This window comes from Scyliorhinus canicula, chromosome 2, assembly GCF_902713615.1.
Source record: "Scyliorhinus canicula chromosome 2, sScyCan1.1, whole genome shotgun sequence".
NCBI classification, from domain to species: Eukaryota; Metazoa; Chordata; class Chondrichthyes; order Carcharhiniformes; family Scyliorhinidae; genus Scyliorhinus; species Scyliorhinus canicula.
This window is the reverse complement of record NC_052147.1, coordinates 212,695,461-212,721,711: the sequence shown is the minus strand read 5'-3', so window position 1 is coordinate 212,721,711 and position 26,251 is coordinate 212,695,461. Positions and strand designations below refer to the sequence as shown.

Sequence of the window (26,251 nt, the reverse complement as noted above, 5' to 3'; positions counted from 1 at the left end):
TAGAAATAGGTTATAGTTTCAAGTGGGTTTAATTTAATGTTTCTGTTCCTGGAAGGGTAAAACCTATAGATTTTGTTTCATGCTGGACAAAGGTGTTTGTATGTGTTAAGTTCCAACTATATTTCTATTGTGCTTAGACAGTGCTATGGTGTGAATAATAAATTAATGCTTAGCACCTGGGACCTTGTAAGGCAGGGAAGCATTTAAGTTTTAGTTTAACTGATTTGATTGTAGTTGAAGATAGGCAGCGAGAGGGAAGACCGCTCTCATAGCTGTGCTAGAAGAAGTTGGTTTGGAAAACTAGAGAGGGAACATCTCATTCAGCTTTGCTAGAAGAAATGCCGTACCATGTAGTAATGGTTAAGAAAACAAGTGGAGAGGTCTTGGGCGAAATTCTCCGAACCCCCGCAGAGCCCCCGTCGGAGAATCGCCCGGGGCTGGCGTAAATCTCGCCCCCGCCGTGACCGGAATTCTCCGCCACCTGGGAATTGGCGGGGGTGGGAATCGCGCCGCGATGATCGGCGTGCCCTCCGCGCTGATTGGCGAGCTCCCTGCGGTGATTCTCCGGCCCGCGATGGGCCGAAGTCCCGCCGCTAAGAGGCCAATCCCGCCGCCGTGGTTTCAACCACCTCTGGTGGCGATGGGATTGGGGGCGCGAGCGGGCCCCTGGGGTCCTGGAGGGGGGCACGGGGCGATCGGACCCCGGGGGGATGCCCCCACGTGGCCAGGCCCACGATCGGGGCCCACCGATCGGCAGGCGGACCAGTGCCGTGGGGGCACTCTTTTTCTTCTGCCGCCGTCACAGCCTCCACCATGGCGGAGGCGAAAGAGAATCCCCCTACCGCGCATGCGCCGGTGCTGATGTCAGCGGCAGCTGATGCACCGGTGCATGCGCGAACCGGCAAAGGCCTTTCGGCTAACCCCGACGCCAGCCGGCCAGCGCCGGTTTGCCGCGGGTCAGCCATGCTCCGCCCCTCCTTAAATAGTGTCATCGTGTTGCGTGCTGTGTGCCATTGCAATGGCGTTTGCGGGTCATCGGCCGGCTCTCCTGTGATGCTCTGCCCCTGATGGGCCGTGTTCCCGATGGTGCGGGGCACGTCTGGTCTCAGCCGTGCGGGAACTTTGTGTAGCGGCTGCGGATTGTGTCCAGTGGCGCCACATTCAGCTGGGATCTGTGCCGCTGGCCAGGGTGTCGGCTGTGGGGCTGCTGATGGCGGGACGGTCCGCGCACGGCCGGCGACAGGTTGTATGGCGTGACTGCTGCAGGTTGTCAGCCATGCGCGTGCATGACCAGGGTGCCTGGTCTCTGGCCATTTCCGGTACAGAGCCGGGAGTTTCTGGCGGCGCCGGTGCTAGCCCCTAATCTGTCCCGGAATCGGTGAGGGTTTCATGCAGATTTTCTGGTCGTAAAAGACCACACATGCTCAGCTGGCGCAGCACTTAGCTACTGAAACAGAGAATCCAGCCCATGGTCTTTTGAAGCAGGTTTCCATTCTGGGATCTTTCCATCCTGTTATAACATCAACTGGGAGCGTAACAACCAATTGATACTTTCACAAACAACTTAGATTTCACAAGAACACTACTTTATATTTAATCAACTTATATTTAAGCACTTTTATGTGACTAATATTAGTGCAATGTTGCAGTTGTTCTAAAATGTAGGGGACGATTTCGGCCGGGTAAGCTATTAGAGAGAACAGCGACTTGAGCGCAAATTATGGCAAAAATTGGAAACTTGATTCTCGCTGATGAGATTGTGTTTTCTGATTTTCCAGGCCCTCGCTGGTTGCGTGACAAGAATCCATCACGGAAGGTTGGGAGTCTCATTTAAATCCATTAGCATCTTAATAGCGAGCACTCCAGTCAGGTCGTCCCTCCTCACAGAATATTTATCAATTTACAACTGTATAAAAGCGACAAGCTGCCGATCTCACCTCCGAAGGGGATATCAGAGGTGAGTGCTCAGGTTGCCATCACCCTTCAAGGTGCCAATTGCAGAGAGGCCACTGCAGAGGATGCCGGGGACCCAGCTAAGTGCACCTCAAGGCGTGGGGGGTTCAGCCTCAGCAATTCAGGGGGTGGGGTCGCTCCCAGCCTACAGGGCCCTTCATGGCTTTGAGCCTCTGGGTTTAAAGGGGTTCGGCGGTTGATTTGCATGCAGTGCTACCAGTGTCCCCCATGCTATGCTTGTGGTGGTAGCACCGCTGAGGGATCGCCCTTCCGCAGGGGCAGTGGGTGGGAGCAGGTGAATCCACAGGGTGAGAACTGTCTTATGCTCTAAGTGTGGCATAAGCGGCTTCCTTGTGGTGCACTTGACAAAGGAAGGATCAGACGTGGAGATAATTTAAACACGTTTATTAAACTATATACACTTCTATAACTTGGGTTTGACAGTACTGTCTATCCTACTATAGCTACTCAGACTTACTAACCAGACTGCTACTATCCACGTGGTGGGAGAGATATCAAATCAACCCTGTGTCTCTACTCACTGACTGTCTCCACTGGAAAGAGGCAGATCATGTATGTGGTGTCCTTTATATATGAGTTGGTGTAATGCCCTCCTGTGGTAGTGTCACCTCAGTGTGTATCGTGAATGCCCATTGGTCATGTCCCATCTAACTGATCTATTGGTGGAGTATGTGTGTGATGTCTCTGGTGCTCCCTCTAGTGTCTAGCTAGTCTCCATGTATTTACATTAACCCCTTGTGTATTTACAGTGATGCATATCACCACAAGAACAGGAGTGACTGTGAGCTCCCTAGGTGGGGTCCTGTGAGAAGCCAGGCGACATGGCAGAATGGCGGACTCTGACAAGGAGTGGTTTCCAGCCTAATGGGGGCTGAAAGCCCTCACACAGGGGAAGGACAGGTGCTGTCAGAATGAATCCCCATACTCAGGCTGCATTTTGAAGCCAAAGGCCATGAGATCTCTGGAAGATCAAGGTCACTGGTTATGGAGGTTAGACTGTCAAGGATTATGTATGGGTGACTGGCTGTTCAAATTAGAAGGCTTGTTTAATCCGCGGTCTTTAAGAGTTGGGGGAATGAGGGTGCTCACGAAGGATGCAATCTACTGCAAATTGCTAACTTCACATGCATCAGGTGTGCCTTACCTGTACCAAGGGCAAGCCAGTTGCCTAATCAGCTCCCTGACCCTTCTTTGATAACTAAATTGTGCCAATTTAGTCGGTATTGCAATGTATCAGTGTGCCACTGATTGGCGCCCAATTGTTAACCCTTTGGAAGCTTAGCCCCCAAGCATTGAACTCTAATGCTCACATCTCCATAACAGAAGGGTGACACAGATGTGGCCCCCAATGCAAGGTGTTACAGTAAAGTCACTCATCAGTTATCCTGTTCAGGAGATGACTGGTGGCAGTGTCTCATTTCCCGCATAAGGTTAGAACGCAGGTCCATTGAATGCATTCAATTCTAACCCTTGGGGGAGTCACCTGGCCCGCTGAGGGTCTCAAGGGTCGAAGTGCTTCATTCAGGTGGAGTTAAGAGGGGCAACTGTGGGGAAGAGGTGATTGTGTGACAGCAGAGGGAGGTGGATTGGAAAGGTGCTCGCAAAGGGGGATGCACATGCGTGGATAGCCCAGATTTTGAGTGGGCTGTGGGTCAGGGCATTGTCAGAACTCCTCATCACTAATTTTGCTCTGTTCCTTTCAGTTTTTTATTCAGGCGAATCATGGAGCCAGCCGAGCTGGTAATTCATTTGATTGCAATCGAGCAGCTGTGACATCGACGTGCCGCTGCACATGGCCAGGACCAGTGTCCTGCAGAAGAGGGGAAGCAGGGCCCACTAATATTCTGGGCTCAGGATCACTGATGGCGGAGCCTCAGAGGAGATACTACCAGCCACAGATATTCTGCTGTGGAACTTCCTACCTCCAAATTTCAGAGGTCTAGTGCCAGAGAAGACTGCATCTGTCCCAGGGGTTGGTGAACCACCTGTTCCAGGAAGTGTTGGCACCACATGGACTGGGATGTCACCAATTGCCTGTTGCCCTGAAAGTCACTGCTGCTCTGAACCTTTCTGCCAGTGGTTTGTTTCAGGGCTGCCCAGGTGCACAGGGCTGCACATATCTCAGTCAGTCACACAGAAGTGTTTATGGGAGGTCACAGATGTGCTATTCGTGAGAGCCCACATGCACATGAACTTGAACCAGCACTAGTTGAGCATGATGCCAGAGCCATGGACTTTGTCCGCATAACAGGCATACACCAGATGCACGGTAGCATCAACTGCACCCACGTGGCTCTGCACTCCCCATGGCAACATGGGACGCCATTAGTGAACCACAAGGGACACCACCCCTTCAATGTCCAGATCAACTGTGAACATGCGATGAGCATCATGCTCAAGGAGTGCACCCATTTCTCAGGGAACATCCATGATAGTTACACCTTGGAACGCTCGCAGATGCCAGCCATTTTTGAGGAAGAGCAATGGCTGGAGGGATGGCTCCTAAGCGTCAATGAGTACCCACCCAGGAGGTGGTTGATCATGCCACTGTGGATGCCTGAACATCCACTGAGACGTGCTACAACAAGGCTCATGTGTCAATAGACGCGCTGGTCGGGTAGGCAATTGGACTTCTCAAGATGCGGTTCCAGTGCCTGGACAGGTCAGGGGGGTGAGCCCTGCATTACAGCTCCCAGAGGGTGTCCTGCATCATAGTGGTCTTCTGCACTTTGTACAATCTGGCACTGCAGTGGAACAACCAGCGCGATGGATTGTAATATTGCGCTTCTATTAAAAATCACTTTACAAATCAAATTACAAACAAGAGGCGGTGAATCAGTGCCACATCTCCTCGGATGAAGAGGATGTCAATGAGATCGGCAGGGAGCAATCCGCGGTGGAGGAGAAGGAAGAACCTCGGGTGATGGCCAGGGTTCTCATGTGGCACAGGGCTATGTGAGTCCTCAGAGGCTCTTAGTTTGGTGATGACCAGGACTAGGGTGTGAAGACCTCTCCCACAATGGGGTCTGACATCCTCTCACTGCTGTGGTACCTGCGAGAGTCATCATGATGGTGGTTACGTATATGGGAAGAAGCTAAAGTGATTGGCCGGATACTACAGGAAAATGATGATGACTTGCAGTGAGGACAGAGCGATGTTCCTCTTATCCTCCACAAAATGTCTGACTCCTGCCTGAGAGTGCTGAATGTGACCTGTCACTGAATGGGGTGATCTAGGCACGAATAGAGTCTGAGTGGCACATCTCAGCTGCAACTGCCTCCTCCGAGTTCAGGGTGTTTTTCTACACCTCCTCAAGAGGTGGACAGACTCTCAACATGTATACAGTCCTTGGCATCATTATAACTAAAGAATACTGGTAGACATCGTGGGGAATCTGTGTGCGTGAACAAAGTGATTTTTAATACAAGCGCAATATTACAATGGTGACTTATTTCCACTAATGCCTGTAATAGTAATAATTATTATTATTTTAATACAAGCGCGATAGTACAATGGCGACTTATCTCCACTAATGCTTATGTTACCCGTGCGCCCACTAGGTGCATATCGTTTCTTACTCTTCCTCACCCTCCTATCATGTCGAGGTCTACCCCCAGGATTCACAGCTGAGGTTGAGGCAGCCTGCTGACATCCATGTTCTGTTGCCTGAGATTACCGTGCCGGATATCCCCTGGGGAGCCTGGACTTACTTTCAGGCTGCACTGGTGTTGCAGTGCGGCCCGTCTGAGTGTGCGAGACTGGAGGTGTACCGCCCATATGGAGGGGGGTGTCAAATGGGCTGGACACTCCAAGAGTCTCTTATGTGGAAGGCCCTGGGCTGCGCTCCTGCTGATCCTCTTCCTTTAGGGTGCTCCTGCGCTCCTGGACTCCATTATGGGATGGAGCAGCAGGTGGAGTGATATCCAGAAGCCCCACCAACTTCTGGTGCTGACACTCCTGGATTCATACCAGTGCCTGCACCATGCAGTTGAAGCCCTAGCCGACACCATTCAGAGGTTTGATGAGTGCTCCCTCCTTTAAACGTTGTGCTGTCTTTCTGGCAGCCACCCCCACTCCCCCGACTGGATTTGGACCAAGTGCAGGGCAGGCTTTTAAAAGGAGCGCCCCACTCACTAATTGCACAGATTACATTTTCCTGGGGTGAGCGAATCAGAGGCAAGTCGCCAGGAGCACGGCATGAATTACACAGCAAAAAAAGTTCTGTCAGACAGTCTGACTGTCCAGTTAATTTTGTCACCGTCGGGATTCACCAGCTTTCTCACCTGGATTGCCACTTTGAAAAAATATGGGAAAATTTTGCCTATAATGTTTGAATATCAATTGAGTATTATTTCCCTGTTTGTTGTGACAGTGTCTGATACATGTGCAGACATTTCAATGACTTCATTGAGTCACAGAAATCTGGCTGCATCCTTCTAAGGAATTTCAAAGATCTCAAGCTATCCATTTGCGTTTCAAATTTAAACTTTAGTCCCAGAAATTGGCATGAGAGATGTTTTTATTGAATGACGAATGCTTGAATGTTAACCAAACTACCTCTTTGAATCAGTTCCTGTGGAGATGTTTTCCTTACCATTCACAAGCCATGTAATCTGAGGCTGAGGTTTGCCATCCAGAGAGCACTGCAGAACAAAATCCTGACCCTCGCTCACTTTGCATTCCTTCAGTACAGTTGTGAAAAATGGTGGCACCTCCTCTTCCTGAGAACCTTAAATTGATTAATCAGAAATAATCCATCAATACTGCATAACTAAATTCTTTTAATGTGCATGCTCCAGATGAGTAATATAGCCCTCACACTGGAATTCATATGGAATAGAAATTCTCATTTAAGTAAAATGTTACTGTAGGGATCACTTGTAGTGCTTGGCAAGTAGTGGCCAAGTTATTTCATTTCAATTAGTTAACAATCTCTTGAACGTAAAATTCAGATATTACAACTAATACGCAGAAGTTACAACATAAGAACATAAGAACTAGGAGCAGGAGTAGGCCATCTGGCCCCTCGAGCCTGCTCCGCCATTCAATTAGATCATGGCTGATCTTTTGTGGACTCAGCTCCACTTTCCGGCCCGAACACCATAACCCTTAATCCCTTTATTCTTCAAAAAACTATCTATCTTTACCTTAAAAACATGTAATGAAGGATCACATGCACAACATGGGATATAAATGGGCTACATTTAATGCATTTGTCAGAAACTTACTGTTTTTAGCAGAAGCATTAACCCATATATTTTAAAAAGACTCATGTTTCTCTGGTGTTGGGTGTTTCTCTGGTTGGCAATCAGTAGCTAGTTGTGTCCCTCAGGGATCAATGTTGGGCCCACAATTGTTCACAATTTACATAGATGATTTGGAGTTGGGGACCAAAGGCAATGTGTCCAAGTTTGCAGACGACACTAAGATGAGTGGTAAAGCAAAAAGTGCAGAGGATACTGGAAGTCTGCAGAGTGATTTGGATAGAATTCATAGAATTTATAGTGCAGAAGGAGGCCATTCGGCCCATCGAGTCTGCACCAGCTCTTGGAAAGAGCACCCTACCCAAGCCCACAACCCCACCCTATCCCCATAACCCAGTAACCCCACCCAACACTGAGGGTAATTTTGGACACTAAGGGCAATTTAGCATGGCCAGTCCACCTAACCTGCACATCTTTGGACTGTGGGAGGAAACCGGAGCACCCAGAGGAAACCCACGCACACACGGGGAGAACGTGCAGACTCCGCACAGACAGTGACCCAAACCGGGAATCGAACCTGGGACCCTGGAGCTGTGAAGCAATTGTGCTAACCACAATGCTACCGTGCTGCCCCTAATAGGTTGATAGGTTAAGTGAATGGGCTGGTGTCTGGCAGATGGAATACAATGTTGACAAATGTGAGGTTATCTATTTTGGTAGGAATAACAGCAAAAGGGATTATTATTTAAATGGCGAAATATTAAAACATGCTGCTGTGCAGAGAGACCTGGGTGTGCTAGTGCATGAGTCGCAAAAAGTTGGTTTACAGGTGCAACAGGTTATTAAGAAGGCAAATGGAATTTTGGACTTCATTGCTAGAGGGATGGAGTTTAAGACTAGGGAAGTTATGCTGCAATTGTATAAGGTGTTAGTGAGGCCACACCTGGAGTATTGTGTTCAGTTTTGGTCTCCTTACCTGAGAAAGGACGTACTGGCACTGGAGGGTGTGCAGAGGAGATTCGCGAGGTTAATCCCAGATCTGAAGGGGTTGGATTATGAGGAGAGGTTGAGTAGACTGGGACTGTACTCGTTGGAATTTAGCAGGATGAGGGGGTATCTTATAGAAACATATAGAATTATGAAGGGAATAGATAGGATCGATGTGGGCAGGTTGTTTCCACTGGTGGGTGAAAGCAGAACTAGGGGGCATAGCCTCAAAATAAGGGGAAATAAGGGGAAGTAGATTTAGGACTGAGTTTAGGACACCCTAAACTCCTCCATATGGAGTTAGGTGCAAAAAGGAGTGTCATGTGAACACATAAAGTATTCGTCAGGAAACATGACAATCAGGAATTACTATGCTTATATTTTTGACTGTCTGAACTGTAATGAGGGAAGTTATTCACAGAACTCACACATTAAAATTAACAGACTAGCTCTTCGCTGGTGTAGCCGGGCTTATGAAAAAATTAGAATAATAGTTAATAAATACTGTGTTGCATGCTTATTTCCATTAATATTCTCAAACAATTTAAAAATGACCACAATAATTCATTTTTAACACAAACTTAATTTTTATTATGATGTGGAGATGATGGCGCTGGACTGGGGTGGGCACAGTAAGAAGTCTTACAACACCAGGTTAAAGTCTAACAGGTTTGTTTCGAATCACTAGCATTCAGAGCGCAGCTTCCTTCACCTGAGGAAGGAGCTGTGCTCCGAAAGCTAGTGATTTGATGTAAACCTGTTGGACTGTAACCTGGTGTTGTAAGACTTCTTCATTTTTAATGATCCTGAAAGACCTATGTTCTGACTGAAGTGGAGATCATTAGAGCACGAGTAACAGTGCCACATGCAAGTATTGATTCACAAAAACACATACACTAGCAACATTGATGACCGTTGAAATTTGTGTAGAATATTGATTGAAATTAACTTCAGTCCTTTTAGCACTAGTATTCAGGCACAAGGACAGGGACAGGAGAGGTAGCAGTTTTCTAGAGCGACAATTTTTATCCTGGTCCCACTGCAAAGGGCACAGGAAAATATATCAAGGGGCAACAATAGATACGGAGACTAATGGTAATCCATATGGACCTTCTAAATACACTGCCTTGAGTCAGATGGAAGAAGGAATTGTTGATGCTCTGGGCAGTGATGGATCATTCAGGCAAATATCTTCTCGATAAGCAACTGCCTTTTGTGTGGCAATATTATGAATGTGCAGCAAGCACTTATGGGTTTTGACACTCTAGGTTGCACTGAAGGTCTCGTTTGGAGCAAACTAGACAGTGGAACCATTGTTTCTGGCCGCCAAAGCTTTATTCTGTCAGAGCCTATGTTGTTACATGTCTTAGATAACATCAGCATTCTGTGTCTATGTTCCTGGCTGCTGCTGGTAGTCACAAAATAAATTGAACATAGAGAGACTGTTGAAAGCAATGCTGGTTAATGCGGATAAGTGTGAATTTATCCAGTTTGGTCGAAGAAACAGAATGGCAGAGTATTGTATTAATGGCAATAGATTGGGAAATGTTGATGCACAAAGGGAACTTGGGTGTCCTAGTACACCAATCACTGAAAACATGCAAGCAAGTGCAGCAAACAGTGAGAAAGGCAAATGTTACATGACCTTCATTACTAGAGGATTTGAGTACAGGAGCCGAATGTCTTACTGCAGCTGTACAGGGTCTTGGTCAGACCACGCGTGGGGTGTTGTGTGCAGTTTTGACCTCCTTACCTAAAAAAAGGTTGACCAGATTGATTCCTGAGGAGAGTTTGGGTCGACACGGCCCGTATTAAGAACAAAGAAAAGTACAGCACAGGAACAGGCCCTTCGGCCCTCAAAACCTGTGCTGATCATGATGCCCTAGCCAAAAAAAAACCTTCTGCCCTCAGGTCCGTATGCGTCTATTTCCTCCCGATTCATAGAACATAGAACAGTACAGCACAGAACAGGCCCTTCGGCCCTCGATGTTGTGCCGAGCAATGATCACCCTACTTAAACCCACGTAACCCGTATACCCGTAACCCAACAATCCCCCCATTAACCTTACACTACGGGCAATTTAGCATGGCCAATCCACCTAACCATGTATCCATCCAGACTCCTCTTAAATTTGCTCATGCGCCTGCTTCCACCACAACCTCTGGTAGCGTTTCCCGGGCATCCACCGCTTTGACTATTCACCCTGTCTAAGCCTCTCATAATTTTGTAGACCTCTATCAGGTCTCCCCTCAGCCTCCGTTTTTCCAGTAAAAACAATCCCAGTTTATTCAATCCCTCCTCGAGACTAGGCAACATCCTGGTGAACCTGCTTTGCGTTCTCTCCAAAGCTTCTATGTCCTCCTGATAATGTGGTGACCAGAACTGCACGCAATACTCCAAATGCGGCCTCCCAACTCTTGTACTCAATGCCCCCGGATAATGAATGCAAGCATGCCATGTGCCTTCTTAATCACCTTGGCCACCTTTGTTGCCACTTTTAGGGAACTGTGAACCTCCATGCCCAGATCCCTCTGTATGTTAATGTTTCGAAGGGTTCTGCCATTTACAGTATAGTTCATACCTAGATTTGATTATCCAAAATGCATCACCTTGCATTTGTCTGGATTAAACTCCATCTGCCGTTTGTGTGCCCAAGCCTCTATCTATATCCTGTTGTATCCTCTCACAATCCTCGCTACTATCAGCAACTCCGCCAATCTTCATGTCATCCACAATCGTACTGACAGACTATCCATATTTTCCTTCAGGTCATTTATACAAACAACAGAAGACCCAGCACTGATCCCTGTGGAACACCACTGATCTTCATTCAGAAAAACACCCTTCCACCACTACTCTCTGTCTGTCTTTTATAACCAAGCCAGTTCTGTATCCATCTAGCCAGCCCACTCTGAATCCCACGTGATTTTTGTTTTTGTTCCAGTCTGCCATGGGGAACCTTGTAAAATGCCTTAGTAAAGCCCATATAAACTACATCCACAGCCTTCCCCTCATCAATTTTCTTTGGCACTTCTTCAAATAACTCAATCAAGTTTGTCAGACATGACCTTCCCCATACAAAACTTTGCAGCCTGTCGCCAACTAGTCCATTTTCCTCCAAAGGTGCATATATCCTGTATCCTCAGTATCTTTTCCAAAAGTTTCCCCACCACTGATGTCAAGCTCACCGGCCTATCATTTACTGGATTGTCCCTGCTTCCTTTCTTAAACAAGGGAATAATATTGGCTATTCTCCAGTGTTCTGGAACCTCGCCTGTGGTCAAAGAGGATGCAAAGATATCTGTTAAGGGCCCAGCTACTTCTACCCTTGCCTCCTGCAGTAACCTGGGATATACCTCACCCGGCCCCGTGACTTGTCTACCTTAATGCAATTTAGAATACACAATACTTCCTCGATATATTGGCATTTTCATGAGGGTTCACATACCTATCTCTGACCTCAACATCAGTCATGTCCATCTCCCTGGTGAATACCGATACAAAGTACTCATTAAGAATTTCACCCACTTCCTGTGGTTCCACCGATAACGTCCCTCCATTGTCCTTAAGTGGGCCTACTTTCTCTTGCTGCCCTCTTACTCATAATATATGCATAAAAAGCCTTGGGTTTCTCCTTCACCATGTTTGCTAAAGACATTTATTGGCCCCCTTTAGCCCTCCTAGTTCCACGTTCAAGTTCCTTCTTACTTTCACTGTACTCCTCAAGTGCTTCATTAGTTTTTAGATGCTTGGACCTATTGTTTGCTTCCTTTTTCCCTTTGAGTAAGCTTACAATTTCCCATGTCATCCCGGATACAGTGGACGTGGAGAGGATGTTTCCACTTGTAGGTAAAACTAGAACCAGAGGACACCATCTCAGACTAAAGGGACGATCCTTTAAAACAGGGATGAGGAGGAATTTCTTAGCCAGAGGGTGGTAAATCTGTGAAACTCTTTGCCGCAGAAGGCTATGGAGGCCAATTCACTGAGTGTCTTTAAGACAGAGATAGATAGGTTCATAATTAATAAGGGGATCAGAGGTTATGGGGAGAAGGCAGGAGAATGCGGATGAGAAAATATCAGCCATGACTGAATGCCGGAGCAGATTCGATAGGTCGAGTTGGCCTAATTCTGGTCCTATGTCTTATGGTTCCTGAATCCTGCCATTTCTATCCTTCATTCATGCCTGTCCTGCACTTCAATCAACTGGCCTTTAATTGCCTCCCACATGACAGATGTAGATTTGCCCTCAAATAGCTGCACCCAATCTAAATTCTCCAGTTCCTGTCAAATTTGGATGTAAATGACCCTCGTCCAATTAAGCATCCTCACCCATGGGCCACTCTTGTTATTCACTAGAATTTAGAAGAATAAGAGGGGATCTCATTGAAACAGATACATTTCTGACAGGGTTGTGAAGACTGGATGCAGGAATAATGTTTCCGTTGGCTGAGGCCTGTCTAGAACAAGGGATCGTGTACTCAGGATATGGGGTCAGCTATTTTCTGTGGAGGCCAAGTTATTAAATGTATTTAAGAATGAAATAGATAGATTTCTCAACACTAAAAGTGTCAAGGGGTTTGGGGAATGTGTAGGAGTGTGGCATTGAGATAGGGGATCAGCCATGATCATGTTGAATGATGGAGCAGGCTCGATGGGCCGAATGACCTACGCCTGCTCCTATTTTCTACGGGAAACACGCAAGGTGATGTATATGTGACCTAGGGTGCTCTTCCTCCGTGGAAATCCAGATTTTGAAACAAATCTCTATACCCTTTATTCACCTTTTTGTGGATAAGGTGTACCTGAGTTATCTCCAACATTGTCAGCTCCATGCCAATATCATACTTGTATTGGAACAGCTTTTCTAGGGCAGCAGCTAGCTCTGGTGCATTGGGCCAAATGCCTTAATTACAGCATCTTGTAAGACAATCCTGACAACCAAACTCTCCAACCATCTGGTGTTGGCCTACAGTTTCCTTGCCTGATGCTTGTAGGAGGTTAGGATGGGAGGGCGGTGCCCTGACACCCTTGTGGTGGAGGGAGAGGGTTGCTCCGATGCTTGTGAGAGGGGACCACATGTCTGTGACGGTTGGGGGGGGGAGTTTATTTGTAGTGAAATTCGGTGCGTCCTTTAAGGATGGCGCCCTAATCTCTGCCCTATGAGGCCCCACCCTGTCCTACTAGAGTGACGGTGGAAACCCCCCCCCCCGATTCTCTGTGCACCGAGTGCCAGAGAATCTGGAGAGAAAATTCGGCTGTGCAGCTGGAGAGCTACATGCCGGTTTTCCTGCTGAAACTGCTACTCTGACAAATTATGGGACGATTCCACCCTATGTTGCAAGACTAGGTAGGGGTGGCACACTTCATTCTGAACTAAGCATACATTTGTCAAACAATTGAAGTTTTAGGACAATGTGGAAGCTGCTTGCCGTCATGATCTTTTTGCTGTTGTTATTCCAGTGCTACAATCACATAAACATAATCCTAATATTTAATGCGCTATTAATAGCGTTTTAAAATGAACAATATGTGAAATAACTCTATGGAACTATGCAACTTACCTTTTACACTTAGTGTCCAGGTCCTAGAAAACTGGCCTCTGTGGTTTGTCGCTGTGCAGCTATAGGAACCATTATCTGCCATATTTACATTATGAAGGCCAAGATATTGAATCCCATCCTTTTCATACATTTCAACACCTCCTTTTCCTTTCAGGGAAACTCCATTCTTCGCCCATTTTACTTCTGGTTTTGGACTTCCTGCAACTGTCAACACAAGCTTATATCAAAAATCACAATGGCATATGAAATTGCAAGACACTTTAACTTCTAATTCTAATAATAAATGCGCCTTAATAATTATACCGGATGTTCTTTTCATCTGGTGGCTATTTGGCCTCGAAAATGCGCCTGCATATCCTGACACTCATAGAGGACAGTAAGAAGTCTTACAACACCAGGTTAAAGTCCAATTTTAACCTGGTGTTGTAAGACTTCTTACTGTGCTCACCCCAGTCCAACGCGGCATCTCCACATCACTCATAGAGGAGACAGTGCTGGTTATTACTGGGACTGTGTGTGTGCGGTTGAAACTATCAAAGATGACGTTATGCTCATACCTAATCCTTCTTCTCACGTACCAGTTCCTCCTCGTCCCATAATCTCTTTCCATTAAAGCTGCAGTTGTTATAAGCAACCCTCCCCATACCGTGACCTTACTCTTGTGTCTTTCCCCTTTTGGATAACCAAGAAATGCAACCTGGTCAGGCCAGTGGAAGAATTCTGAGAAGATAGTGATGATGCAGAAACAGCACCATAATTTGATTTCACGCTCGCAACTGTCATTCAGATACTGACAATGTGCCTAATTTAAAGGTTAGCTTCGAGGTAGAATCTGCAGGTGGTGAGATACCAGGATGCAAGGTGTAGCCAGGGCAAAGTCGCATATGGGCTCTGGCACAGAGGACTGTAATGGGGTAGCCCACAACATAATGTGAATGAGTATGTAGAATAAAGTACTTGGGACATTGCAAAGCCTTTTGGAAAGCCTTCAGTCAATGTCAAGGTGCATAGAGACATTCAGCTTCAACTTGGCACAAGGTGTTACACAGAACCTTGAGCTCATTGTTTCCACTGTGTAAGTGCTGGTCAATTCTATGTGCACAAATATGGGGTCAACCATGCTGCAGCATCGAATTACCAATGTTGCACCTTCCACTACTGTGGCCATCTAATGTCTGAGTGCTGCAGAGGAAACTTAGAAAATGGTCATACGATTGAATGTTGCCAGCAGGGTTGTAGGTTAACATGCAAAAGGGCTTGCAGGACCTCGCAGCAGTCCAGCAGTCTGTGCTCAAGCAGCTAACTGGGATTACTAAGGCATTGCCCAGGGAGTGACATGGGATGCATGGAATAGAAACCAGCTGTCTTCTGCAGGGAGGCTGCAGTTGCCCTCTCATCACTGTCACCCTGCCAGTACTCTTGATATTGCCCATCAGCCAGCCAGCCCAGATTGCTGCCACCCATGCTGAGATGGTGCAGTCAGCAGCTATGCCTTCTATTCTCAGCACTGTACAGAGTCACCCTCCAGGAACATCTACAGTCAGTAGCCTTCTACCAGCCATGCTGCAGCTATTGGGATACTACACTGCAAGGAACATTAGGACAGGTGTCAACCATACAGTCAGAGGATAACTCTTGTCTCCCTTTGGTTTGCCGTGGCAGTTCAAACACATCAGGCACAATGTATTGCCACAGAATGACGGCATCATGATTGTTGCCAAGGTACTGGGCTTTCGTCTGCATGATTCACTGAGTACAATCACACATCAGCTGGACATTGAGGGAGTGGAATTCCTGGATAGGGTAGAATTCACATGTGGCATCCACAGAGAGATGTTTAATCATTCAATGGTACCCTACACCACAGAGAAGTTTACAATCTGAACAAACCCATCAACTCATACTGCTGACTTGTCTCTGGCAAGAAAGAATAAAATAGAGTTAGCTCTCATTGGAAAGAGAAACGAAGTCATCTCTCTTATGCAACAATGGAGGCAAAGTGTGAACTATTGCAAATGTCTGCAGCTCCAGCCTAGAATGAGCCAAATGCATAGGAGTTTATTGCGACAGCCACTTAGATAGCCTCTGACCCTGTTCTGAGGTTGCAGTTGTGTCTGCAGCAGTTGGCAGATTTCAGTGTGGACATCTTTACTGAAACACAAATATCTTTCGCATTGTTCCTGGCTGATGTTTAGGAAAATTGCTCCCTAATCACCCAGAGCCATATGGCCTTCCGCTGAAAGCCCTTCAACCACCTCCTTCTCTTCCCTTTGCTTTCTGTGACCTGTCTTCATAGGAACACAGGAATTAAGAGCAGAAGGAAGCAATTCAGCTCTTTCTGCCTGCTCCGCCATTCAATCAGCTCATTGCTGATCTCTTCCTGGTCTCAAATCCACATCCTTCCATGTTTCCCATATCCCTTTAACCCGTTTATTTGATCAGAAATGTATCTATCTCCTTCTTGAAACCCTTTAATGACTCAGATTGTACCGCACTATGGGGCAGCGAGTTCCACAAATTCACCACCCTCTGCGAGAAGTAATTCCTCCTCATGTCAGTTCTAAATCTACCACCTCTCAACCTATATCTGTGACCTAGATTGCCTTACAAGGGGAGCATTTGGTCTACGTTTACTTTATCAATTCCTTTTAGTATCTTATATACTTCGTTCAGATTCCCTCTCATCCTTCTAAACGCCAGTTAGTATGTGCTCAAACTATTTAAACTTTCCCCATACGTCAAATTTGTCATCCCCAGAATTAATCTGGTGAATCTCCACTGAACTGCCTCCAATGCCACCACATCTTTCCTTAACAAAGAGACTAAAACTGGACACAATATCCAGATGGGATATCACCAACACCCTCTTTAATTGCAACAACACTTCTCTACTTTTATACTCAAAACCTTTTGCACTAAACACTACCATTCCATTTGCCTTTTTAATTACATGCTGTACCTGCATACTGACTTTCTGAGATTCATGAACAAAGACACCCAGCTCCTTCTGTCCAGACGCATTTTGAATCTGTTTTCCAGTTAGATAATAATTTGCCTTTTTATTTTTCGGCCAATTGGCCCAATCTCCCAGCCTATCTACATCCATCTGTAACATTTTTATCTTCTCTCCACTGCCTGCTTTCACACCTACTTTAGTATCATCCGCAAATTTTGCTATGTTTCACTCTGTCCCTGCTTTCCCAGCTATTTTAGTATCATTCGCACATTTTTCTATTTTACACTCTGCTCGCAGATCATTTATATAGATTGTGAACAGTTGAGGTCCAAGGACTGACCCCTGCGGCACCCCACTAGTTATAGTTTGCTAGCCAGAGAAGAATCCATTTATCCCGACCCTCTGCTTTTTGACAATTCTCAATCCAATCTAGTACTCTACCCCCAATCCCTTGCAACCTCACCTTCTGGCTCAGCTTTTGAGCTCCAACTTGTCAAACGCCTTTGGATGTCTAGATATATCACCCCCACAGGTTCACCATTATCCACTGTGCTGGTTACACCCTCAAAGAACTCCACCTTGCTGGTTACGCCCTCATTCTCTGTGACCAATGTTGTATTGCCAGGGAATGCCTGTTAATGCATCCATGTACGGAAACAACTACTTTGTGAAAAACTCTGAAGTTCTTCAGTACCTGTCACACAGCTCCAACCAGAGGTTCGCAACTTTAAATAAATATGGAAAATGCCAAACACTTCTACAATCATGGCAACAACAAGATGAAATCAACCAGAAACAAATTGTACATAGTTGATGTTCACTTTAAATAACACTGTTATGGGGTCCTTCAGAGTACCGGACATGTGTTCAGCTATTTAAGGTTAATCCATAGAATCCCGGGTGCAGAAGGAGACCTTTCGCCCCATCACGTCTATATCGACCCTCCGAAAGAGCACCCAACCCAGGCCCACTCCCCACCCTATCCATGTAACCCCACCTAACCTGCACATCTATGGAATGTGGGAGGAAACCGAAGCACCCGGAGGAAACCCACGCAGACATGGGGAGAACATGAAAACTCCACACAGACAGTCACCCAAGGCTGGAATTCAACCCGGTCCCTGGCACTGTGAGGCAGCAGTGCTAGCCGCTGTGCCACCATGCCAGGTTAAGAGAAGGCATTTGCTGGAGCCTTGATCTCTAAAATGCCTTCAATCGATTGAATCAGCATTGCACACTGAATAATGTTACTGCACCTGTTGACACCTGCATCAATATAGCATTCACTATGATTCGCCCCAAAAATGTGTACAGATGCGATTTTAGAGCTCTCAGGGCAATAACACTCCAAATATGGGTGATAATAACCCAATTTTCAAGCCAACAAGTGTTGGCTTTAAAAATAATTTCAATGTAAAATACGTTTTGAGCATTATTAAACTTATTCCATTCTGCTGCTTGTATCAAAGCATTTTCACTGCTTTCTGCATATTCAGTTGAACAAAAATCAGACCGTTCAAGAATGTTCATTTTTTTGAGTCGTTAATTTAAAGCACGTGTGAAGGTGTACATAACTGAAAAAAAGTCTATGGGTAACTGTTTTATGTACTCTTTAACAAAATTATTTCTGTAAATTAAAGTATAGGATAAGAACATCAATATCTATTAAACTAATTTTAGATCTATTTCCCTATGCACAAACATGGCTCAGAAATGAGCTTCTTTGCCTGTTAATTTATATAAAGTTGTTATAAAGTTAACAATTGCAGATAGGGCCTGGCCTATATAAAAATATATTAAAAATATATCTTTTAATTGTTTTTTTTTAAAATTTAGATTACCCAATTATTTTTTCCAATTAAGGGGCAATTTAGCGTGGCCAATCCACCTACTCTGCACAATTTTGGGTTGTGGGGGCGAAACCCATGCAGACACGGGGAGAATGTGCAAACTCCACACGGACAGTGACCCAGAGCCGGGATCGAACCTAGGACCTCAGCGCCGTGAGGCGGTTGTGCTAACCACTAGCCCACCGTGCTGCCCTATCTTTTAATTGTTGACCTCAAAAATATACAATGGGAATATTTTTTAAAAACTGGGGTAATTGTGATTAGAATGCAGATCTCAATAGAAAGAGAGTTTTACTAAATTACATCAGGATCATGACTACAAATGTTCACAGTTGTGGTAATAAAGACATGGAATACGATATGCCACAAAAACAAGTGGGGCGGATTCCCTGGGCTAGATTCTCCGAGACATCGCGCCAAAATCACGAAATGCGATCGGCCGGAGAATCGGGTCCGACGCCGAAATTAGCTGTGACGCCAGTTTCTTGCTGAATCTCAATTCTCCCAACCCCCTAACTCGACGGAATCGCGCGCCCACCGCGCAGCCCGGAGAATTGCCTCAAGTGCTCCGACGACCGATGCTCCAAGGCCTCAGATTCAACGGCCCAGATGGGCCGAGTTTCCGATGGCGTTGTTCTAACCACCTAAAATTTGGGAAGCCGGCGTGCTGGCTGAGGCGACCAAGGAGGAGGTAGGGGTTGCTGTGCGGGGTATGCGGGCTCCCGGAATGGACACCGAAGCCCATTAAGGCAGCCATCTTGTTGGCCAGCCACCCTGGGCGCTGGGTGAACGAAGGGTTAACGACCGTATGGATGGGTGCCATCACCCCCCCCTGGCCACCCCACTCACCCGCCGACACCCACTGGAGGGATCACCTAGGGCCACAACCACGGCAATCCCCAGTGAGGGCAGTGCCATTAAACTGTGGCCCTGGCAGCAGGGACGGACGCCAGGAACGGGGCACTGATGGGGCGGAGTCGCCTGATGAGGCCCTGCATCCTTCCAGGAAGTCCCGGACCGGGCATGCAGGAGGAGACTGCGGATGAGCCGGGAGACTATCGGACACATCTGCCACATGATGGCACATCTGGCACCGCGTGTGAGTGGGGGAGCACACCCGCCACCGGTCGACGTCAAGGTGACGGTTGCCCTGAATTTCCATGCAGGTGCTGGAAGCTGGCTGTGATCACCTCCTCTGGACCCTGGGTCTCTGACTGCACCTAAACTATGGGTGGGACTAGATCTTCCAGCGGCCCGGGACCCATCTGGGTGGCAGCTGGTTGCTGGGGCCGGGCAGGCCTCCGACCATCCAGCCCTCGGCTGCTCCTACCTCCACCTGCTGTACCGGAACGACTGTGTTGTGCTCACCAGTGAGTATTCCAGAAGCCTCTCCACTAAATTGCACAACCGAGGTGCTAGTCTCTGAGATGGTGGATGATGCAGGAGACAGCAGTGCCGGGAAGCCTATGTCCCCATCGGACCCGAAGTCCGGGGTCTCCTGAGTCGTGGTGTGCTGAGTGTCTGTCCCCTGTGATTTTGTCCCCTGGGTCGTGGTGTGCTGTGTCTGTCCCCTGTGTTTCTGTGCCCTGAGTCATGTTGTCCTGTGTGTTTGTACCCTGGGTCGTGGTGTGCTGTCTGTCTGTCCCGTGTGTTTGTCCCCTGGGTCGTGGTGTGCTGTGTGTCTGTCCCCTGTTGTTTGTCCCCTGGGTCATGGTGTGCTGTGTGTCTGTCCCCTGTGTTTCTGTCCCCTGGGTCTTGGTGTCTTGGGTAGTCTCGGGCAGATGGCATGGGTGGGTGCAGCCATGTGTGTCAGGGTGGGGGTCCGACCGTCCCCATGTGGGGGGTCACATTTGTGCGGGGGGGGGGGTAGGGAAGTTGGTGCCAGGGGCACAGCGCTGGATACTCACCCTGGCTGCCCTGAGGAGGTTGTGCAGCTTCTTTCGGCACTGGTCAGCTGTCCAGGCCACCGCCCCGACGGCGCTGACGGCGTCGGCCACCTCTGCCCACACATGGCGAACAATGGGGCCTGCTGTTCTGTGGCCTAGCCCAGGGTATATTATGAGCCTCTTCTGCTCCATGGCATCCGGGAGGGTCTCTAGCTCACTGCCATCTTGCCTGCGACGGCTGTGTGTGGTGCGGGAGGATTTTTAACTGGAGCCGTGGCGTCGCATCAATGATGGACCCATGGTTCTGCCCATGCTAGCCCCTTGTGGGCCGTTGAATAGCTCCACCTAGGGGCCCAATGACGCAGTCATGAAAATCCTCTGGGCGGGATTCTCTGATCCTGGGACTAAGTGTTGACGCTGTCGTAAATGCCGGAGGGGCTAGCAGCCGCGCCACGTTAAACCCCCGGCTTTCCCTAGCGATACGGATGGAGAATTGCTAGGTCCGTGGCCGCGCATGTGCACGCCGATGACCTGCGGCAGTCGCACGGTACAGCATGGCGCTGGCCGCCCGCAGACCCGGCCTGCCAGATACTGCCCCTCTGTAACCCCCCTCGCCACCCCGGGACCACCCCCCACCAGTCCCCCCACCCACCACCGTTTTGGAGGGAGTGGAACATCCGACAAAGGTGCTGCCCCCTCGATTTCAGCGTCCAAAGGGATTCTCCGGCCACTGTCGAATGCAATGTCAGCGTCGACAATCAGAGAATCCCGCCCGAAGTGTTAAGGCGGACGCAGAATCCGTGGACTTTCACGACAGCAAAACTGGCGCTGAACCTGGATTGATTCAGCAACTGTGGCTGCTTTTCCAGCTTCAGCAATGGTGTTCTGCACCCTTCCACCCTGACCCCACGGCCACCTCTCGGCCACCACCCAATACTCCCCCCGGCCCTGGCAGAAGGCTCCCGGTCAGTGGCACAACTGTCAGCAAACTATGGTGATGTTGGACACTGATGCCGGTTTCATAATTTTTAAAAGCACAAGTAAACCGTGCCCTCAGGAACTCGGCCCATCTGAGGCAGAGCATCGCAGAGGCCCTGGAGAATACCGGGTCGGGCCCCTTAATGACATGCAAACGGTGATTACTATATGTACGATCTGGACTGCACCAACGCCGCTATTGAAGTGCCGGAGAATTGCAATTTGGCGTCAAATCAGGGCGCAATATGATTTTAGCCTCAGAATCTACTCTCCACCCAATCGTGTTTCGCAATTTCGGTGTCAGCCAACAAAGAATGCTGCCCATGATATTTTCCTTTGCTCACTTACTTTTACATCTGAACTTGACCTCTTCACCCTCTGCCACTGCCTGGTTTTGAGGATAAGTAAGGAAGTCCGGGGGTGATCCTCTGGTTGCAGATTTGTGTTCTGTAATCTTTCTGCTTTCCTCTTGCAGTTTCCCAGTCCCTGTCTGTGAATGTGGAATAACCTTCTTACAGTCTTCTGTCTGCCTTCCTGAAACATCTTTTCTTTCAATGATTGGCTGTTCTTCCATCTTGTGTGACTGAAGCATCAGAGTACTCTTGGATTTCTGGTGGTTTTGGCTTGTTAAACTTTGTGTTTTCTGTTGGTTGGGGCCTGTTGTAATGCTTTGAAGTTTCTGTTTGGAGGGGGCTATGGCAATGCTATTGCCTCTCTGTTGGGAGGGGGCTATTGGAGTACTTTGGGTTTTCTGTAGGATGTGGCTTGTTGCAGCAGTTTGGGTTTTGTGTAGGGCTGTGGATGTTGTAACTTGCATTTTCTGTAGATTTAGGGTTTGTGCAGTTTGGCTTTTCTGTAGGTTTGGGGTTTGTGCGGTTTGGCTTTTCTGTAGGGTTGGGAATGTTGTTGCTTGAGTTTTCAGTAGATTTGGGGATGTTGTAGTTTGGGGTATCTGTAGGGTGGATGCTGTTGAAGTAATTTGGGTTTTGTGTTGGCTGGGGCCTGTAGTAGTAGTGTGGGCTTTGTGTTGTATTAGCATTTTCTTTATTTCTACTTTTGATTCTTGAAGCGTTACAGCATTTAGCGCTTTTTGTTGGAGCGTGACTTTTTTTATTTCCGTCTTTGGTTCTGAATGAGACTTGTTTTCTTCAATTGACTTTTCTAGTCTCTGTTCAATCTCTGGTTTCTGTTTCTCAGAGGCTGCTACAGTATGTTTCACCACCTTTAAACTTTCCTTGGGTTGAATGGTGACTGTGCATGCCCTCTCTTTTTCCAATCGGACACCATTTGTCGTTGTCTGTTTAGTTTCCAGAGGTTCAAGAGTTTTGGCTCCATTGTTTCCTTGCTGTACTGATGCACTATTAATGAACACAAAATCTTGTTATTCCATTGATCGTTTCACCCATGGTTTAACAGACTGATACCATACAAAGAAATGTAAAGAAACAAACAGGTTTACAGATGTGTTATATATGGGAGTTGCAATGTTGCTTGAAGCGTATACTTACATTTCAGGTGTTGAACCCATACCTGAAAAAGAAAAGAAATGGAAAAGTCACTTGAACGTCAATTGTTTGAAACAAACTGATAGTTCTGTCTCACTGTAAGGTTTATAAATAAATATTCATTTAAATTTGATCGGAATCAGTTTTACAAAAATGCAAATATCTGTGGGTGACATCTGACATGAGGCTCTGGCATTCTGACTGATTCTTGTAATGAGAAATCTGAAATGTGCAGCTTCTTTTTCTATAGTGGGTGATACTGCGAAGGAAACATACTAAAGCAGAAGATTCAAAATAAAGTGGAGTACATGGCAAATGAAATGGGTGGACCAACATGGAGAAAGTTATACTAGTGAGGTCTTGTACTTAATCCACCAAGGAAAGCCTCATTCATTGCAGTTATGTCCACTGCAATTAGATGCACCCATCAATGTTGTGCGAGATAACACCTGAAACTTCTTAAAACAGTGAGAGTCATAGTTTAGATTTTTACGGCAATGAGCTTGAAGTGATACAATGGTAAGCAACACAGAAGTCCATTCAGCCCATCGTGTTCACACTGACTTATTGCAAGAGCTACTCAGTCAGTGGCACTCCATTGTTTTTTCCCTGGAGCCGTACAAATGTTCTCCCTTCATATAATTATTGAATTCTGTTTTCAAAGCTACGATTGAGTCTGCCTCTGCCACAGTCTCAGGCAGCGCATTCCAATCACAGCATAAAAAGCTTTTCCTCATCCCATTTCAATGATTTCTGCACATTCACCCTGATGTATCTTTTTCTACCACCCCCCCCCCCCTCCACCCCCTGTCTCTCTCTCTCTCTCTATCTCTCTCTCTCTCTCTCTCTCTCTCTCCCCCCCCCCCCCCCCTCCCATCCACCAGCCTCTGTCTATCCTCTTGACATCTAATGCTGTTCTCCTCACACATGACAACACTTCCAAGTCTAGGGGCTGAATTTTGGTGCATAGCAAAGTCCTCTCCCACCCCAACATTTCTGACAGCTCCACGGGAGGGAAGCCCAAACTAACGAGGACCATTTGAACTTTGTGCTGAGTACTAACAAGTCCCATTTTGGTTGTTGCAAAAATCTTAACCCACAGTGTGGGAGTGACATATTGATGGTGTCGACACAAATGCTCTTGAAAGGCAGATTAGGTCTGTTGAAGTGACATTATCTGGATTTTTAAAAAGTCTTCCCCTCTTTAAACATTAAAAAAAGGCATATGTTAAATGTTAAAGACAGTTAAAAAACCCCTCTGCTGAGCAGAGGGTGTAGGGTGTAGCCACTGGGTGTAGTTTGGAAAGAAACAGCATCATCTGGTCATGAAGATTCAATAAACTCTTTTGTTCCCCAAGGGATATCAGTATGTTATTATGAATGCTCAACCAAGTTTCAAAAGCCACAATTTTCTCCACTGGGCATTCTGAATTCACAGTGTTATTGACAGTCTTTGATGCGGGGGTCTGAAAATGCAGGATGTAGGGCAGAAAATAAATCTGGAGATAGAGAAAGCATGTAAAAAAGGCAAAATCACAATAATCCTGGATTATTCCCAGGTGGACTGGGAAAATCAGGTTGGTAGTGGATCCCAAGAAAAGGAATTTGTGGAATGTTTAAGAGATTTGTTTTGGAGCAGCTTGTGGTAGAGCCCACTAGGGAACAGGCAATTCTGGATTTGGTGATGTGTAATGAGGCAGACTTGATTAGGGATCTAACGTGAAGGAGCCCTTAGGGGGCAGTGACCACAATATGATAGAATTTACCCTGCAGTTTGAGAGGGAGAAGCTGGAGTCAGATGTAACAAAATTACAATTAAATAAGGGTAATTACAAAGACATGAGGGAGGAACTGGTCAGAGTTGATTTGAGTTGGGGGGAAGGGTAAGTGAAAGCGACAGGGAGCAGGGAGTTAAATGGCAAGATACGCAGGAGGATAACATGTAGGCAGGTGGATTTAAGCTTGAGGCAGACTAGGAATGCAACAAAAAGGAAGGATAACTTTGGACATCTTAGGACTTCCAATATCTGTACTGATAAGAAAGTTAACATTAAGGCACTTTACCTGAATGCTCGTAGCATTTGTAACAAAGTAGATGAACTAATGGCACAGATCATCGTGAATGATTATGATGTGGTAGGCATCACAGAGACATGGCTGCAGGGGGTTCAGGACTGGCAGTTAAACATCCAAGGATATACAACCTATCGAAAAGACAGGGAGGTGGGCCGAGGGGGTGGGGTTGCCTTGTTAGTTAAGAACAAAATTAAATCTATGGCACTAAACGACATAGGGTCGGATGATGTGGAGTCTGTGTGGGTAGAATTGAGGAACCACAAAGGCAAAAAAACCATAATGGGAGTTATGTACAGACCGCCTAACAGTGGTCAGGACCAGGGGCGCAACATGTACCGGGAAATAGAAAAGGCATGTCAGAAAGGCAAGGTCACAGTGATCATGGGGGACTTCAATATGCAGGTGGATTGGGTAAATAATGTAGCCAGTGGATCCAAAGAAAAGGAATTCATGGAATGCTTACAAGATGGCTTTTTGGAACAGCTTGTCATGGAGCCCACAAGGGAGCAGGCTATTCTGGACCTAGTGCTATGTAATGAACCAGACTTTATTAAAGATCTTAAAGTAAGGGAACACTTAGGAAGCAGAGATCATAATATGGTTGAGTTCAGTCTGCAGTTTGAAAGAGAGAAGGCAAAATCGGATGTAATGGTGTTACAGTTAAATAACGGTAATTACGAGGGCATGAGAGAGGAACTGGTGAAAATCAACTGGAAGCAGACCCTAGCAGGGAAGACAGTAGAGCAAAAATGGCAGGAGTTTGTATGCATAATTGAGGACACTGTACAGAGGTTCATCCCCAAGAAAAGAAAGATTATCCAGGGAGGGATTATACAGCCATGGCTGACAAAGGAGGTCAGGAAATGTATCAAAGAAAAAGAGAGATCCTATAAAGTGGCCAAAAGCACCGGGAAATCAGAAGATTGGGAAGGCTACAAAAACAAACAGAGGTTAACAAAGAGACAAATAAGGAAGGAGAGGATCAAATATGAAGGCAGGCTAGCCAGTAATATAAGAAATGATAGTAAAAGTTTCTTTCAATACATAAGAAACAAACGTCAGGCCAAAGTAGACATTGGGCCAATTCAAACTGATTCTGGAAGGCTAGTGATGGGAGATGAGGAAATGGCTGGAGAACTTAATAAGTACTTTGCGTCTGTCTTCACAGTGGAAGACGTTAGTAATATCCCAAAAATTATAAAGGGTCAGGGGGCTGAGTTGAGTATGGTTGCCATTACAAAAGAGATGGTGCTAAAAAAGCTAAAAGGT

General features: G+C 46.8%; 1 protein-coding gene across 2 annotated transcripts in view; it reads right to left on the bottom strand.

Moving 5' to 3' along the window:
- Window positions 1-26,251, bottom strand: part of LOC119961939 (myosin light chain kinase, smooth muscle-like) — a 552,422-nt gene that overhangs the window by 258,117 nt on the left and 268,054 nt on the right. For both annotated transcript variants that reach the window (XM_038789529.1, XM_038789528.1), the window contains exons 7-10: window positions 22,910-22,931; window positions 21,750-22,759; window positions 13,732-13,935; window positions 6,570-6,704 (exon numbers count right to left, since the gene is read on the bottom strand). In XM_038789529.1, coding sequence (XP_038645457.1) covers window positions 6,570-6,704; window positions 13,732-13,935; window positions 21,750-22,759; window positions 22,910-22,931 — 1,371 coding nt within the window. The remainder of the gene's footprint in view (window positions 1-6,569; window positions 6,705-13,731; window positions 13,936-21,749; window positions 22,760-22,909; window positions 22,932-26,251) is intronic.